This window comes from Dreissena polymorpha, chromosome 4, assembly GCF_020536995.1.
Source record: "Dreissena polymorpha isolate Duluth1 chromosome 4, UMN_Dpol_1.0, whole genome shotgun sequence".
Taxonomy (NCBI): domain Eukaryota; kingdom Metazoa; phylum Mollusca; class Bivalvia; order Myida; family Dreissenidae; genus Dreissena; species Dreissena polymorpha.
Genome location: NC_068358.1, coordinates 132147022 through 132167164, shown reverse-complemented (window position 1 = coordinate 132167164; position 20143 = coordinate 132147022). Strand labels below are relative to the sequence as shown.

The 20143-nt window shown below is 36.0% G+C and overlaps 1 protein-coding gene across 1 annotated transcript in view; it reads right to left on the bottom strand.

Annotated features, from left to right (window-relative positions):
* Nucleotides 1-20143, bottom strand: part of LOC127878793 (coiled-coil domain-containing protein 18-like) — a 109219-nt gene that overhangs the window by 48981 nt on the left and 40095 nt on the right. The window contains exons 5-6 of the mRNA XM_052425322.1: nt 16878-16958; nt 6112-6219 (exon numbers count right to left, since the gene is read on the bottom strand). Coding sequence (XP_052281282.1) covers nt 6112-6219; nt 16878-16958 — 189 coding nt within the window. The remainder of the gene's footprint in view (nt 1-6111; nt 6220-16877; nt 16959-20143) is intronic.

The following is a 20143-nucleotide window of genomic DNA, read 5'->3' as shown; positions in this document are numbered from 1 at the left end:
ATACACAACGACGGACACGACGAAAACAGCCAAGCTAAAAATTAGGCAGAAGGATGGGGCTTCTAGAGAGTTCACATTGGATGTTAGCTACCTATACACTCAGCTAAAGTGCAATACCTTCATCCACACTCAATAATTGAGTGGAAACCATTGTTCTCTTTTAAGGGGAAGCCGTTTAACCCAGCTTTTCATCTTGAATGATCTTGGCGGGACAGTCCTGCTTTTGGGGTGTTTGTCCCGATGTGACACAATGTGTCCCAACATTCATAAAAACTACATACGTTCTATAAGACCACACTAAAATTCGCTATTCAAGCTCTGTCTGGCTTTAATTACCATTGGTAATCCCTTTATTGCCCCCTATTAACAAACCATCTCTACTAGTCGAGTGATCCAGTGTTGTTTTTGACACCTAATCAGCGATTTATCGGCAAATTACTGATTTTATCGGGCATTCATGACATGGTGTTTTTTTATGATAGGGGTCGCTAATTGCTAGCAAGAGATGCATCGTAGTGAATTAAAAGCAGACTGCTTTTGTATTTCATGGCCAAAATCAAGTACAAAGATACTATTACGCGGTATTCTGTGTATTATACAACCTGAGGCTTAAAAACCTGTCAAAACACCAGTTTTGTATATAAAAAAGATTGAGCGCTAAACAATACACATTGATGTTTCACATAAATTTACTTTCATTTTTGACCAATTTTCAGAAAATAATTTGTAGATATTGCATCAATCTAAATTTAGAGTTAATTGATGATTGGTTGAATAAAAACAGTGCTCCATGCGCGCACATCGCGTTGAATGAAACTACGCATGCCTCTGTTCCAAATCGAACTCAAATAGAGGCATGCCCCAATTTCACGTTATGGATTCATCCGCATAGTGCACATGTCTGTTTACATCCGGAAAATAGAGAACGTCTGTGTTCATGAAACTCTTACACACATTTATTGTCAATATTTGCCAGAAATAATGAGGTTTTATATGTAATAAATGGATTAATGCCTACAGTAAAGGTGGTATGATTGATCGTTTTAGGTGTCCCGCTTTTTGGTCAAATGTCCCAAAAAAAATTAATGGAATGTCCCGATTGGGACCTGATAATTTCTGGCATGTATGCATCAATGACCTTTACATAATTCCAGCAGACCGGACTGAATACACTCCATTCATTCCATAGGCTGATTTGAGCATAATCCTGCCAAACATTGGAAAAATCACCGTGTCTATGCAGTATCGGATGTTACACTAAACAGTGTAGGGAAATGCGGACTACTCTATGAATGTTCATACGAAACATGACACACATCAGGAAATGAATGAAAACTTACTGGAAATGCAATTTGTATTGTATCGTGAAACAAAACTACCAAAATAGTATAATGTCCATGATAGAAAAAAAAAGTTGAATTATCTAGTCTGTCAGTCTGTATGAAAATCTTACCTAAGTACCCAGAATATGCTACTTACAATTGCCAGTTTGCTATAAATAAAACAGTATGACTTCAATTTTCTATTGGAAATTATGGTCCATTTACAAGACACAATAGGATTTTAAAAGACCCTCGTCATGGAAAATGGGTCTTATGCAATATGCTGCCAGCATAGCTCCAGCCCAGCCTACGCATTCGCACAGTCTTGTCAGGGTATGCATACTGAGAAGGATACTCAGGAGATAACATGAAACCTTGCATGCTTTTTTATAGCAGAAAGCGAAGCACCTGTGCAAGTGCTCACGTAAATTTTGTGTCTACGAACACAGTGAGTATTATGTGATTTACTATACGTGCACTTCATAAGAAACATTTCATGCGGTGGATATGTGACTATTAAGTAAAAGAAGAACACAACAATACTTAAACCTTTTTTTTAAACTTAATTACATATATATAGAAACAAACATTTTCCACCTTTATTACAAAGTCAGGATATACACCGAATATCTTTTTAAAAGATTGTTATTGTTATTTTTAAGACTGACCTTGACCAAACTAGACATAATATAATCCCAAATGCACCTTACTGACAAGAAAACAAATGTTTGACTACTTTAAAAATCTGATTAACTACTCACTCAAACAAGTGTTAACTGCTTATTTGTCACACATCAAAGTTTTGATAAATGAATTCTGAGAATTAAATGAAACAGGGCTTGTAAGCAATTAAATATCATAATATTTGCTTCAAACCTTCTGATTTTGCCTAATAAAATCTAACTAATTTGAATAAGTAAAATGGACAAGAAATATCTTTTAAAAAGATATACGGCGTTCATTGTGGTTGGAGTTGGTGAAAGGTAAAGAGCTGAATGAGATCAAAGATAGCGAATGCCTTTTTATGTGCAGTTCTTCTAAGCTGCATCACACTCAGTACCCGGAGTTTTCGCGGCTTATTTTACATTATTACATATTGCTGGTCATAAATCTATAGATACAAAACAGGAAACCAAAAAAAAAATGGAAGTGAAATTAAAACATATAAATCAACCAGCCACACGCAAAGTATCCGTACATATTTTTAAAATTTATACGCGCGTTCTTCGAACAAACCTGTTTTAGTGGTTTGTCGAGCATTGCTATTTGATTTTATTATTGACAGTATCGAGAATCATCGCGCTCATGCTTAATACATTAGTCAATATGGTGGAATAATTCTTGTTAAATTAATCAAAAATAATATTTATCATGGTATTGTTGAAAAGACATTAAGAAGCTATTATTGACATACCATAATTATATCGCTGAATATCTTCATTTAACATATTTCTGGTCTAAAGAAAATTCCAGTTCACCTAGTTACCGTGATAGTGTCTATATTATAGAACGATTATTTTACTGGCCGCGAACTGACCCTGATACCTTTCAGGTTAGAATGCAATTCATTAAAGTGAGGTCACGCTTCCACTGCTGGAACAATGGCTTGTTTAAAACTTCATACTTGCACATGTTTAATGTTCAATTTCAAAAACAATTAAAATTGGTTTGGCAAAAACAAATATCAGGATAGGGGAAAATGATACTATTATGAACTTAAATATACTAGTACACAGACAGCAATATGGAAGTAATTACTAAATATGAGAACCTAGCCTTTAAAGTACAAATGCTCTGGCGCTGACAATCCTCTGAATATATAGGGGCACACACAAGCTGTATTGATGTCAAGAGTTGAGTGTAAAACTGTTCTATCCCTTTTCATCAGAGATAAAATTGTTTCATGCTGAACACGCAGTAAAACAGTGTTACAAAGACGCAGTCATGTTTCCAATGTTCTGGTGGATTATGCTAAAATCAGCCAATGGAATAAATGAAGAGTATTCATTGTGTCTAGCCGCGGGAAATTGTATTTGAATTTTATTTCTACACTTACAAAGGTCAGGTAAGGTGAAAAGCTGGCTTAGACAGCTACGCCGAAAAGATACAGAAGTGTAAGCACTGTTGTAAAGGTAAGCAAAAATGATTTGAAATTGGCCTATGTGATGTGTGATACCTGGCATGGGTCTTCTGTATGAAAGTCATTGATCCGGCCTTGTTAAGTGAGGCTATCTGTAGCTCAATTTTAGATGATCCCCTATGTTTAACATTAAATAGCTATTTAAAACAAAAAGTTGCTCACCTGAGATAACAAGATATTATTGGGAGAAATCTTCTGACCATGTTTCATGAAGATCGGAAAATAAATGTGGCCTCTAGAGTATTAACAAGGTTTTAGTATAGCCATATAAGAAAAAATGCCCTGCCCCCTGGCAGCCATGTTTTTCAACCAACCAGCATCATTTTTTAACTCGTCCAAGATATTATCGGGATGAATGTTCTGACCAAGTTTCATGAAGATCGGACAGTAAATGTGGCCTCTAGAGTGTTAACAAGATTTTACTATAGCCATATCAGGAAAAATGCCCTGCCCCTCGGAAGCCATGTTTTTCAGGCAAACATAATTATTTTCAAACTCATCCAAGATATCATTGAGACCAATCTTCTGACCATGAAGATTGGACAATAAATGTGGCCTCTAGAGTGTTATCAAGGTTTTACTATAGCCATATAAGGAAAAATGCCCCGCCTCTGGTGACCAAGTTTTTAGAGCAACCAAAACCATTTTCCAACTCATCTAAGATATCATAGGGACAAATCTTCTGACCAAGTTTCATGATGATCTGAAAATAAATGTGACCTCTAGAGTGTTAACAAGGTTTTACTATAGCCATATAAGGAAAAATGCCCCGCCCCCTGGTGGCCATGTTTTTCAACCAACCGGCATCATTTTTGAACTTGTCCAAGATATTATTGGGATGAATCTTCTGACCAAGTTTCATGAAGATCAGACAATAAATGTGGCCTCTACATGGTTCAAACAGAAATCTTTAACCTTAATTCAAGCACTTTTCAAGGACTTTTCAAGGCCAAATTTTCATTTTCAAGGCCGAAAACCGTACGTTAGTTTCCCTTAAGGGGTGTTGCGGCAGTTTATTTAACCGAGGATATATTTATAGCAACACTGATGATGCTATTATCACAAATCATTATTTTTGTTATCAGAATCATCAGAAATGACCGAGTTGGTTCATAATACAATTGTCAGTGGTTCGATCCCAGGAGGGATTTACTTTTTTTTAAACTTTTTTTCTTTCTTTAATTTTATTATTGTTTTATACTGGAGCTCTTAAGTCCTGTTGTTTACATTTATTAATTTAAAGCATTTAATCACAAACTTCAAAACATGCCGAAACCTGTGAAACAGTACATGTAAGTTATTAATGATTAAGGTCGAGTTTGATACTGTATGGTATTATGTTTGTGATTAAATATTGTTTTTTATTAATGTCTTTTGGTAAGCTGTTGTAATCCCAGTTAAGATTGTAAACAATTTCTAATGTTTATGCATATCCGATTCGTAGCTGTCCCAAAACAATTGACACGTTAAGATATCGCCGTTAAATGTCATGAGGTTGAACTTCGGAAGCTAGTGAAAATAACTGGGTTGGTTGCATTACGTTGGTGTCAGCGATGGTCGTTGCGACTTAACGGGGTTGATGATAGGCTGGAAGCAAAGACTAATTTACGTTCTTTGATGATGTCGGTAGGGTAGGTTACTGTAGAGACGCGCGTGGTTCTTCCTCTACGCTTCGATAACATGTATTGGATATCTCGGGTTGCTGCATAACGGACATCGACAAACTACAATCATGGGCGGCTGTACTACTTGAAGATAGGTGATCACGCATATTTTGACGATATCTCCAAAGCTTTGCTTCCATGTCAAAATCATATATCTGCGAGTCCAACAGCTCGTCTTGTGTCGATTCCGCGTTTGAAAGTGATATTATTTTCTCATTTAAACCATGTATAATCTCCATCTGGTTCTCTATTGCAACGATGGTTGGTTCAAACTGCAATTTGTCATTTTCCTCCAATCTTTCGATCATTCGCTCGAATACTTTCTGAATGCCTAGTTTCCGTCTCTTTAACTTATCTGTATTTGTTGACGGCATCCTTAGATTCTGGTCACGGCACCAAAATGTCTACTTGAAATGGATAAGTAATGCAAGAGTTGTTTACTATGTTTTAATGGCGTCCTTTCTCCAAGTATAACAATTTATAAAATAAATAATAACAAAATGACGTACATGAATATGATGTTATGCGGCGGCGTCACATGACGTCGCGCCAAATTCCAAACAATATAGAATTTGCAAGAATTTAAAGAAGCCAAAGTGACCTTTACCTTGAAAAACGAACCGTGGTATTTAATGCACCACATCATCTTGATACGAAGATCAATTGATTTTTTACGTCCATCATGCATAAAAAGTCATAAGCCAGAAACAAACATGCATTTTCAAAAACTTATACTGTGACCTTGGCAAGTGAAATGGTTTTTGCATGCGAGAAATTGTCTTGATATGATTATCAATTGTGCAACAATTTATTTGAAACGCCTCTAAAATATAACAAAATAATGAGCATGCAACAAAATGTCCCAAACAAACACATACGCACAAACATGCACACCTACGGACAGGGGTAACAATCTATTTTCTTCCGCCATTATCATGTGGCATAAGAAGGTTGCAATTTACAATGTGTGAAATTTAAAACTTACTTTTGTTTCAGTTCACTTAATTCTGTTTGCAATGCACTTATTTTTGTCTCCAGCTCCTTGATTTGGTTTAACGGGTCATCTACGACTTTCCTAAGATCCTTATCGTCTCTAAAACAAAAACACAAACTCGTTATTAAACATATGCTATAAATTATTGAGGGATATTCGGCACATTTTTGCAACAACTCAACATTTAACACGGCAACTATAAACCAGTCCTTTGTAGCTTTTACAATTGTGTAACTTACACAATTGTGACATAAGCCTTAAAGCAAGCAAAACTGATATGATGATCATTTTGCCAATTTATTTCAGAATATACAGGGCCATCAAACAAAATTCTAGTATCACTGTGCGAAAACTTTAAGTACCTGTGATTACCTTAAAATTGAAGCGAGCAACATGGTTATAGCACCCCAAACGTCATTCTGAACTGATGATCATTAGTGCAAAAGTATTCCGAAATCTAATTACTATTAATAAAGTTATTGATCGCACACTAAAATGTGCTTTCAGTATATCCTTAAGTACTAATCATAATGTCCAAGTGTACACTGTGACAGTCTTATATACATTTAACATATAAGGTAATCTAACTGCACACAAAATGTGAGCATAATACCTTTTTCCAAACTCAAGATATTGACCAGAAAAAAGTTGTTATATTTTAAGCAACAGTGTCAATTTGTAATTTTATGTAAAAGACCTTGACCACACATCAAATCCCAAGTTAGGTCACCATGTAAGGTCTCCATAAAGTTATTTGTTGTAGCACAAAATTACCAAAAACCTGACAACAATTTCCCACGAAATTGCCACATTTTCCCCAAAACTCAATAAGATTATATTTTTATACAGCTATAATTCCGTAGAACGAATTCCAATAAGTGTCGAGAAATTACAATGTACAAAGAAAATGACAAATCAAATTAATTACGCATAATCTGATATCATATAATTGTAGCTACTATAGAGAATAACAGGTAACTGCCTCATCTTTTTGTAATATATTAGTTTTCATCTTTTTGTAATATATCAGGCGAGGCTTAGAACAATATAACGACAAGGCTTGCCAAGCCATTATTTTATTCGTGCCGAGCCTGATATATTACAAAAAGATCAGGCAGAAACATGTTTTTCTTTTTATCATACATCAATGTTTTAAAGAAATAATGAAAATAACAAGGGCTGTTTGTAAAACATGCATGCCCCTCATATGGGCTGTCAGTTTTAGTGGCAGCCATTGAGTGAATACGTTTATTGTCACTGTGACCTTGACCTTTGACCTAGTGACCTGAAAATCAATAGGGGTCATCTGCCAATCATAATCAATGTACCTTTGAAGTATCATGATCCTAGGCCTAAGCATTCTTGAGTTATCATCCGGAAACCATTTTACTATTTCGAGTCACTGTGACCTTGACCTTTGACCTAGTGACCTGAAAATAAATAGGGGTCATCTGCCAGTCATGATCAATGTACCTATGAAGTTTCATGATCATAGGTGTAAGCATTCTTGAGTTATCATCCGGAAACCATTTTACTGTTTCGAGTCACTGTGACCTTGACCTTTGACCTAGTGACCTGAAAATCAATAGGGGTCATTTGCCAGTCATGATCAATGTACCTATGAAGTTTCATGATCCTAGGCATAAGCATTCTTGAGTTATCATCCGGAAAACATTTTACTATTTCGAGTCACCGTGACCTTGACCTTTGACCTAGTGACCTGAAAATCAATAGGGGTCATCTGCCAGTCATGATCAATGTACCAATGAAGTTTCATGATCCTAGGCGTAAGCATTCTTGAGTTATCATCCGGAAACCATTTTACTGTTTCGAGTCACTGTGACCTTGACCTTTGACCTAGTGACCTGAAAATCAATAGGGGTCATCTGCCAGTCATGATCAATGTACCTTTGAAGTATCATGATCCTACGCCTAAGCATTCTTGAGTTTTCATCCGGAAACCATTTTACTATTTCGAGTCACTGTGACCTTGACCTTTGACCTAGTGACCTGAAAATCAATAGGGGTAATCTGCCAGTCATGATAAATGTACCTATGAAGTTTCATGATCCTAGGCCTAAGCGTTCTGAATTATCATCCGGAAACGATCTGGTGGACGGACTGGTGGACGGACCGACGGACCGACATGTGCAAAACAATATACCCCCTCTTCTCCCAAAGGGGGCATAAATATTAATGCACTGACCCATGTAGTTTCAGAGCAGATTTTTAAAGTTATCTTTTTTTAATACTATTCTTAGATCCAATAATCTACAAATTGAATTGACAGGTACGATTTGAACAATTTTGGAAGAGTTTCACCAAAGGATAGTATCTGTGATATGCATTAAAATCTGTCCAGCAGTTCAGGTGGAGAAGTCCTTAGCAGGAAAATATAACCAGACTTACCAACAAACTGACTATGAGACAACTGACAACAAAAATAAGGTATCATAAAAACCTTATAATGAGCATTATGTGCTCAAGTGGGCTAAAAAATGCAGCATAATTCTTATGAAGTCATTTGAAGTCATGCTGATTGAAGGTTTAGGTGGTGACAATCGACCTTGAAGGGATTAAATTCAACAACAAAAGAACAGTAAATGTCTCGTATGAACTATTTATATGCATTGTGTTTCATTGTTTATATTCTTGTATAATCAGTTATTAATATATGTATCCCGGAAAAAGCATTTTTTTGGAAAAACCCACTAATCTGCCGGTACAAATAAACATGACCCATTTATAATCAAAATCACACACAGTATCAACCGTTATTATTTAAAGAAGGTTATCATTGGTTGATTTAATGGACCAGCGTTGTATGTACCGGGGTGATTAGTGGGTTTTTCTATACTGGTGCTTTTCCGGGATCAGTCTATTCAAGTATATGTTGTATGAGCCAGTTCTGCACAGTTTTATACAGTATTATCTGTTTTATAAATTCACCTTAATTCATAGCTACAAACAACGCTGACCCATTTTATGCAATAGTCTTTGTTTCTTTGTTGTTTTATGCCCCCCAATAGGGTGGCATATAGCAGTTGAACTATCAGTCCGTCTGTCTGTCTGTCTGTCTGTCTGTCTGTCTGTCTGTCTGTCTGTCTGTCTGTCAGTCCGTGTGTCCGTCCGAAAACATTGACCATAACGTTTGCAATATTGAAGATAGCAACTTTATATTTGGCATTCATGTGTATCTCATGGAGCTGCACATTTTGAGTGGTGAAATGTCAAGGTCATCCTTCAAGGTCAAAGGTCAAAAAAACAAATCCAAGGGAAGTAATAAGCTTTAAAGGGATATAATTATCTGTACCTGCCAAATGATAAAAAAAATAAGTCAAAGCGGCGCAGAAGGGGGCATTGTGTTTCTGACAAAAACATCGATCTCTTGTTTCAGATGTATTGCCGTTTTCAACAGTATTTTAGTCATATCACAGCTGTCAATTTACCACTTTTAGACTTTTCCTGGGATTGATGGTTTATAAGTCATAAAAGGGCAGGATGATCGAGTAATATTATCGCTAGAATTAAAATAAAATTCAATTTACAAATAAACAAAGGCTTTTAGGTGCTCATGTGAGACTTTAAGGAACTTACCTGTTTTGAGAAGGTAAAGTTTTCATACGATCAATATGAACAAAAAAGACACATTTTAAAACTCAACCAAGACTTTATTAGAAAATCTCATCTTTAAAGCAAATTGTATAATGAGTGGGTAAACATTTGACTTTGTGTGTGTACAAAAGATATTTATATTGCATTATAAAGGTAGTTTCCTGCTCACCAGCAGCAAAAATGTTTTTAAATGGACTCGAATCGATTTCAAACTTGGTCTAGAGATTGTTTTGACAAATGTTCTGACACAATAACATAACAAGAGCACTGCATAACGGGTGCCACGCTTTGCTGCGGGTGCAGTTTTGAATAAATGAAAGCTTGTCAGAATTTTTTTTTTTTTAGAAGTCACAGTGACCTTGACCTTTGACCTAGTGACCCAAAAATGGGTGTGGCATGTAGAACTAATCAAGGTGCAGCTACATATGAAGTTTCAAAGTTGTAGGTTGAAGCACTTTGATTTTAGAGCCAAATGTCAAGGTTTTAGCACAATGGGGACAGTGGAAAACACAATGACTGACACGAAGAAAACTGCCGAGCTTAATATTAGGCAGAAGGATGGGGCTTCTAGAGAGTTCACATTAGATGTAAGCTACCTATACACTCAACTTAAGCGCAATACCTTCATCCACACTCAATAATTGAGTGGAAACCATTGTTCTCTTTTAAGGGGAAGCTGTTTAACCCAGCTTTTGATCTTAAATGATTTGCACATGCCAGATGTCCCGATCTTGGCGGGACAGTCCTGCTTTTGGGGTGTTTGTCCCGGTGTCCTGATGTGACACAATTTGTTTCGAAACTCGTAAAAACGACATACATTCTATAAGACCACACTAAAATACGCTATTCAAGCTCTGTCTGGCTTAAATTACCATTGCTAATCCCTTTATTGCCCCCTATTAACAAACCATATCTATTAGTCAAGTGATCCAGTGTTGTTTATGACACCTTATCAGCGATTTATCGGCAAATTACTGATTTTATCGGGCATTCATGCCATGGTGTTTTTTATGATAGCGGTCGCTAATTGCTTGCAAGAGATGCATCGCAGTGAATTAAAAGCAGACTGCTTTTGTATTTCATGGCCAAAATCAAGTCCAAAGATACTATAACGCGGTATTCTGTGTATTATACCACCTAAGGCTTAAAAACCTGTCAAAACACCAGTTTTGTATATAAAAACAATTGAGCACTAACCGATACACATTGACGTTTCACATAAATTTACTTTCATTTTTGACCGATTTTCAGACAATAATTTGTACATATTGCATCAATCTAAATTTAGAGTAAATTGATGATTGGTTGAATAAAAACAGTGCTCCATGCGCGCACATCGCGTTGAACGATTATGCATGCCTCTGTCCCAAATCGAACTCAAATAGAGGCATGCCCGAATTTCATGTTATGGATTCATCCGCATAGTGCGCATGTCTGTTTACTTCCGGAAAATAGAGAACGTCTGTGTTCATGAAACTCTTACACACATTTATTGTCAATATTTGACAGAAATAACTAGAGCTCTGTCACAGACGTGACGTATACCCCCACGTGCCGCATTGACACAGACTATTTTGCATGCTGTCTTCACAAAACAAGAGAATCTATTTTATGGCGATTTTTAAGAATTATTATGCCATTATCATTTATAGCCATTTTGACTTTTGAACTCTTAAATTCTAATTCACATGACACGCAGTCCAATGACTGTGAACAAAATTAATGTACAGAGTTATTTAAAAATCTCATAATGAATGACATAGTTATGGCCCGAACAAGATCATTTATTGCCATTTTTGACCTTTGAACTAAAAGTGTGACCTTGACCTTGGAGATATCGACGTAATTCTTTCATGCGACACACCGTCCAATGATGGTGAACAAAAGAGCAAAATGATTTTAAAATCTGACAATGAATGACATAGTTATGGCCCGGACAAGCTCATTTATGGCCATTTTTGACCTTTGAACTCAAAGTGTGACCTTGACCTTGGAGATATTGACATAATTCTTTGGTGCGACACACTGTTCAATGATGGTGAACAAATGTACCAAATGATTTTTAAATCTCACAATGAACGACAGAGTTATGGCCCGGACAAGCTCATTTATGGCCATTTGTGACCTTTGAACTTGAAGTGTGACCTTGACCTTGGAGATATCGACATAATTCTTTCGAGCAACACACCGTCCAATGATGGTGAACAAATATGCCAAATGATTTTAAAATCTCACATTATGAATGACATAGTTATGGCCCAGACAAGCTCATTTATGGCCATTTTTGATCTTTGAACTCAAAGTGTGACCTTGACCTTGGAGATTTTGACCTAATTCTTTCGCGCGACACACCGTCCAATGATGGTGAACACATTTGCCAAATGATTTTAAAATCTCACAATAAATGACAAAGTTATGGCCCACACAAGCATTTGACCTTTGAACTCCAAGTGTGACCTTGACCTTGGAGATAAGGACATACTTTTTTTACATGACACACCGTGCCATGATGGCAGGGGACAAAAATACCACTCGTCCGCTCGTATTGACGAGTAAAATCTCGAAAGGACGAGTGAATTTCCCAAAAGCTCTCGTCCTACAGGACGAGTGAAAAAAGCTGATGTTAAAATATGTATTTTCTGACGAGTAAGACTTGTTTTCATTAAATAAAATCATTTTCTTAAATCATATCTATTCCGAAAGTAGATCGCGAATGAACCGGAAATTGTAATTGTAAATTTCAAACAGCAGGTGCACGTTGTTATGCGAGACTGTGTCCCCAGTAAATATTGGCTTTTTGGTGTAAACTTTGCGCGTCCATGGTGACAGGGAACCAACCTATGCATTCACTGTAAGTATTGATTTTTAAAGAATTATTTAAACGCGAAGTAGAATCTACGGTTTCAAACCAGTCTGAATTTCGTCAGAAAAATGTCTGACATACGAGCGTTCTTTAAATTTGGCGGTAGCGATGTTCAAACGTCCGAAACCGAAAGCACGCGAGTATTAGAAAAACGGCAAACACAAAATTGTCTTCAATTATTTATTGTGTGTTCCTCATAAATAAAGTAATTTATTTCACTGCTTATCATTTATTTTGTGATCAGCTGGCATGAACAACTGAGTAAGCAGCAATTTAGCAGTGATACAAGAAACTTTATTAGTCATATCAGCCCTTTGCAATCTTCATTTCACCCATATTTTAAGGACAAGTGCATGTGTTTGCAGGACGAGTGAAAATTCTAATGAACTTGTCCTGCAGGACGAGTGCAGTTTAGAAATATTTTTGTCCCCTGGATGGTGAACAAATGTACCAAGTCATTTTAAAATCTAACGATAAATGACATAGTTATGGTCCTGACAAACTTTCGGTTTAAAACACACTAAGTGACCTAGTTTTTGACCCCGCATGATTCATATTCAAACTTGACCTAGACATCATCTAGATACAACTTGTGACCAAGTTTGGTGAAGATCGGATGAAATTTCGGGACATACCCACAGACAGACCGAAATAATGAGGTTTTATATGTAATAAATGGATTAATGACTACAGTAAAGGTGGTATCATTGATCATTTTAGGTGTCCTGCTTTTTGGTCAAATGTCCCAAAAAAATTTAATGGAATGTCCCAATTCAGACCATTAAAATTTCTGGCATGTATGCTTAAATGACCTTTACATAATTCCAGCAGACCGGACTCAGAATACACTCCATTCATTCCATAGGCTGATTTGAGCATAATCCTGCCAAACATTGGAAAAATCACCGTGTCTTTGCGGTATCGGATGTTACACTCAACAGTGTAGGGAATTGTGGACTATTCTATGAATGTTCATACGAAACATGACACACATCAGGAAATGAATATAAACTAGCTGGAAATGCAATTTGTATTGTATCGTGAAACAAAACTACTAAAAGTAGTATAATTTCCATGATAGAAAGGAAATCGTTGAATTATCTAGTCTGTCAGTCTGTCTGAAAATCTTACCTAAGTACCCAGAATATGCTACTTACAATTGCCAGTTTGCTATAAATAAAACAGCGTGACTTCAATTTTCTATTGGAAAGTATTTTCCATTTACAAGACGCAATAGGATTTTAAAAGACCCTCGTCGTGGAAAATGGGTCTTATGCAATATGCTGCCAGCGTAGCTCCAGCCCAGCCTACGCATTCGCACAGTCTTGTCAGGGTATGCATACTGAGAAGGATACTCAGGAGATAACATAAAACCTTGCATGCTTTTTTATAGCAGAAAGCGAAGCCCCTTTGCAAGTGCTCACGTAAATTTTGTGTCTACGAACACTATTATGTGATTTACTATACGTGCACTTCATAAGAAACATTTCATGCGGTGGATATGCAACTATTAAGTAAAAGAAGAACACAACAATACTTAAACCTTTTTTTAAACTTTATTACTTATATATAGAAACCAAAATTTTCCACCTTTATTTCAAAGTCAGAATATACACCGAATATCTTTTTAAAAGATTGTTCTTGTTAGTTATAAGACTGACCTTGACCAAACTAGACATAATATAATCCTAAATGCACCTTACTGACAAGAAAACAAATGTTTGACTACTTTAAAAATCTGATTAACTACTCACTCAAACAAGTGTTAACTGCTAATTTGTCACAGTACAAAGTTTTGATAAATGAATTCTGAGAATTAAATGAAACAGGGCTTGTAAGCAATTAAATATCATAATATTTGCTTCAAACCTTCTGCTTTTGCCTAATAAAACCTAACTAATTTGAATTATTAAAATAAACAAGAAATATCTTGAAGAAACAAGAGCTGTCAGAGGACAGCGCGCTCGACTATTCGAGTGCTTGACAGTATAACGTAAGCCATCATGGGGAAATTGTTCATATTCAATATTTTATTAGACGATCTTTCAAAAATAAAAAAAGGAAAAAATAAAAAATATTTTTTTTTGGGGGGATGGGGGGTGGGCAGGGATTCTGGGTTGGGGCGTGGGGTATTGTTTGGGTGGAATCCATTGCGGCATTCAGGTAAGTGTTGTTTTGTCAGAGTATTAATAAAATCTGATCATAAGTAAAGAAGTTATGGCAATTTAAGCAAAATGTTCAATTATCTAAGTATAAAAGGGGCCATAATTCTGTCAAAATGCTTGATACAGTTGTCTGCTCTTGTTTATAGGCTGGGGTAATGTTGGTAAACAAGTATACAAAATATGAAAGCAATATGTCAAGGGACATAGGAAACATTTGGGGTAGTACAAAAACTTTAACATAGATTTATCAATAATATGCATATTCTAAGTATAAAAGGGGCAATAATTCTGTCAAAATGCTTGATACAGTGGTCTGCTCTTGTTTATAGGCTGGGGTCATGTTGGTAAACAAGTATGCAAAATATAAAAGCAATATGTCAAAGGACATAGGAAATATTTGGGGTAGTACGCAAACTTTAACATAGATTTATCAATAATATGCATATTCTAAGTATAAAAGGGGCAATAATTCTGTCAAAATGCTTGATACAGTGGTCTGCTCTTGTTTATAGGTTGGGGTCATGTTGGTAAACAAGTATGCAAAATATAAAAGCAATATGTCAAAGGACATAGGAAATATTTGGGGTAGTACGCAAACTTTAACATAGATTTATCAATAATATGCATATTCTAAGTATAAAAGGGGCAATTATTCTGTCAAAATGCTTGATACAGTTGTCTGCTCTTGTTTATAGGTTGGGGTCATGATGGTAAACAAGTATGCAAAATATGAAAGCAATATGTCAAGGGACAATGAAAATAATTGGGGTAGTACACAAACTTTAACATTTGCATGCTCACGGAAACCCCAATGCCGGGGTGAGTAGGATAGCTCCACTATATATATTTCATATATAATAGTCGAGCTAAAAATGATTGTGGTTGGAGTTGGGGAAAGGTAAAGAGTTCAATTAATGAGATCAAAGATAGCGAATGTCTTTTTCTGTGCAGTTCTTAGCTGCATCACATGCAGTTCGGGATGTTAAGCGAAGTTTTCACGGCTTATTTTACATTATTACATATTGCAGGTCATAAATCTATAGATACAAAACAGGAAACCAAAAGAAGAATGGAAGTGAAATTAAAACATATAAGCCAACCAGCCACACGCGAAGTATTCGTACATATTTTTAATTTTTATATGCGCGTTCTTCAAACAAACCTGTTTTAGTGGTTTGTCGGGCATTACTATTTGATTTGATTATTAAAAGTATCGAGAATCATCGTGCTCATGCTTAATACATTAGGCTATATGGTGGAATAATTCTTGTTAAATTAATCAAAAATAATATTATCATGGTATTGTTGAAAAATCATTAAGAATCTATTATTGACATACCATAATTATATTGCCGAATATCTTCATTTAACATATTTCTGGTCTAAAGAAAATTCCACTTCACCTAGTTCACGCGATAGCGTCTATATTATATAACAATTATTTTACTGGCCGCGAACTGACCCTGATACCTTTCAGGTTAGAATGCAATTCATTAAAGTGAGGTCATGCTTCCACTGCTGGAACGACAGCTTGTTTAAAACTTCATACTTGCACATGTTTAATGTTCAATTTCAAAAACAATTAAAAATGGTTTGGCAAAAACAAATATCAGGATAGGGAAAACAATACTTTTTTGAACTTAATTATACTAGTACACAGACAGCAATATGAAAGTAATTACTAAATATGAGAACATAGCCTTTAAGTACAAACGCTCTGGCGCTGACAATCCTCTGAATATAAAGGGGCACACACAAGCTGTATTGATGTCAAGAGTTGAGTGTAAAACTGTTCTATCTATCAAGCCTTTTCATTAGAGATAAAATTGTTTCATGCTGAACACGCAGTAAAACAGTGTTACAAAGACGCGGTCATATTTCTAATGTTCTGGTGGATTATGCTCAAATCAGCCAATGGAATAAATGAAGTGCATTCATTTGTGTTTAGCCGCGGGAAATTGTATTTGAATTTTATTGGACACTTACAAAGGTCAGGTAAGGTGAAAAGCTGGCTTAGACAGCTAGGCCGAAAAAAGATACAGAAGTGTAAGCACTGTTGTAGAGGTGAGCGAACATGATTTTAAGTGGCCTATGGGATATGGGATATGTGATACCTGGCATGGGTCTTCTGTATGAAAGTCATTGGTCCGGCCTTGTTAAGTGAGGCTATCTGTAGCTCAATGTTTGATGATCCCCTATGTTTAACATTAAATAGCTATTTCAAAAAAAAGCATCACACATATATAAAACAACAGAATGGGCTAGGTAGCTCACCTGTAAAATTGTGTTTATATTCTTTATCATATTAAAAGGTTTCATTATTGCCTTATAACAAAAGTTGCCAAGATAATTCATAAGGTTTCACAATAGCCTATGACACATTCACCCCTTACAACATGTTTTTGACTGACCAGCAAAAGTTGCACTATGAGAGTTTAATCTTATTAAGATTTAATTATGGATTCCACCATCTGAATCAAGTTTTAACAAGAGCTTTTCACAGTAGTGCCAAATCCCCGCCAAAATGTGTTTGCTTGTATGACAACATTTATTTTGTTTTAGAGAGTAGAATAATATTTGTAAAACATGGCACCTGTGTCATCTATTTATATTATAAGGATCAATTAGTAATATAGTGTTGGAGTTATGCTGTAGAGAATAAAATATATGGAAATGAAAGAAAGGGGGGTAATTATACAAGAGGGCCAAGATGGCCCTAGTTCGCTCACCTGAGAGGAGTCGGTTCATTCAATCTTTACCAAACGTCAAACTTGACCTAGATATTGTCCAGACAAACATCCTGGTCAAGTTTCATCATTATTGAATCAAAACTCTGGCATATGGAGTGTTTTTGTTTTTGTAAGATTTGACCTGGTGAACTATAATTTTTTTTTCTAATTTCACAATTACTTATTGAGATGTAGTGCAATACAACATCAAAGCTCCTTTTCTCTTCTGGCTGAATTATCAGTCTGTTAAACCCTGCAAGTCAATTTCTAGCAGGATGTAATCAATATACTTGGCCCCCAAATTTCTCATTAATACCACAACTTGACAGTATGCAGGAGGCTTATCAGCCATGGTCAATACAACCAATTAGATAGCATCTGCCTGGTCATAGCTCACATATTTGTTAACTGAACATTTCTTATCACTAGAAAATATGGAACATAGTTTTAACATTCCTTTCTGTTTTACAATGTTTTGACAGTATAATATTATTGTTTTTATTTTAAGAAAATGGGAAGTGTGATTCATAGGTCGTTTGAACAATTAAATTATTCAGAGATGAGACCAAATCAAATTTCCAGTTATTACAATACCGTATTTTACCATGTATAGGGCGCTACCATGTATAACGCGCATGCGATTTTTTAAAGCCAAAATGGAGAAAAAAAAGAATTCAAGACCAAAAACTTGAAAATTGGGCTGAAAATGGCCGCCATTCTTATATTGCACAATCATTTAATCTGAGTTTTTCAGGCGCTTAATTTTTTGTTTTAAAGTAGGGAGCGTTTATACGATCAGGAGCATGGGTTGCATAGCACTATATTTTCGACAATTTTTAAGATTATTCTCTCGAGAACACCGTATATGTCCTTATTGCCGCGCACTGCGCGTGTTTTTTCAAGACCCCTGCGCGTTAAATTCAAACCACTATTACCTATTCCTCACATTTGAACAGTGAACATTTTTATTACCTGCCGCTCACAACATCGTATGACATAGTCTTCTGCAGACCCGCAACATCGCAATGTTCAATTTTACGCAAATCGTCCGTAGATCCCATTTTATTTTTCATCGACTTAAATATTTCCCCATTAAGAGATGCTCCCCATTAAATCCAGTTTGACCTTGTATTTCGCGCCTTCGCTGCCTCTAGCTGATCAGTATTTATAGTGAGACAAACAATACACCAGAACGCTCAATTCCATACAGTTGGCGTTATCGGCGTAAAGCCATTAGACAAATATCATCAAGAAGATGCTGTGGACAGAGCAATTGTTATATTTCCTTTATGGACAAGTTCATCCGTTGTCAAAGTAAAGCCGGAGGCTGAGCATGTATAAACCCAACCCTTTTACATATTTTATGAAGACTGTTTTTTAATCCCATATGTATTGGATTCCCTCCCATGATACGGGTATTCACAAAAAACGCCTAGCTTTAAACTTATGAGAAATGTGGTTGTTGACGTCATAGGGTTTGCTCAATTGAATGATTTTCAATTGGTTAAACCGGTTCTGTAAAGAGCGAGTCGCTAGAACGATATGCTAATTAATACATGCTCAGCCTCCGGCTATACTCCAATAATGCCCCTTCATCCCTCACTAAAGCTTGGATGAGGGGACATTATCATTCAGGAATAATATAAACATTAGATGGCCAGAGATATAATAAATCACTGCAGCACCACTGTGGCCCATCAGCTGGCCATATCAGATTACAATCTCTCCAGGTCACATAACCCCAAACCGGAACTCCTGTTTACAGGGTTACATGCTGTCAATTTGATATATAGCACACATTGTTCAGTGAATGCTGCCTAGGATTTGTAAAATAGAATGCAAATGGTAGTTTTGGTATTAATGTGAAGGTATATTTGTAAGCAATAAGAAAAAGAGCCATTTTTGTGCTCTACTTTTTCTGTTGATGGTTCCCGGCTTTGAAAGTAGGTCATACTATTTGAGTAAAAATGGTCGCCTCCACATGTGTCAAAACTGGTGTGCCTATTCTAAGGTAAATATTTTGAGTTACAACACATAGAATTTGATGGGATGCATTTTTTTTCAAAAGATTATGCATTTATCTTTCCAATGATGTATGATGATATAGTGTTGAAACGCTTGGTCGTGGTTAAAATTGATATCAAACATCAACTATTTTATATGTGATATAGAAGGAACTTAATTGCGCATGCGTAACCTTCAGGATTCTGCCCACCTTTCTCGCAGGGTTTAACAGTCCTGCATATAAAGCAGATAAGAAAACATAACTCTGTATAGTATAAGTACAGTACAAGAAGTAGGAGAGAGTTATCTTTATAAAATGATAATGCAGGGCTGTTAACAGTCTAGTTTTCACTATATACATATAGAGAAAAATGCCCCGCCCACTGGCGGCCATGTTTTTTCACCGATCTGGACCATTTTCGAACTCGTCCGAGATATCAATAAAACCAATCTTTTGACAAACTTTCATGATGATTGGGCAAAAATTGTGACTTCACAACTCTAATATCAAGGAAACAAATGTTCTGACCAAATTTCATGAAAATTGGGCCAAAAATGTGACTTCTAGAGTGTTCACATGTTTTCACTATATACATATAGAGAAAAATGTCCCGCCCACTGGCGGCCATGTTTTTTTTTTACCGATC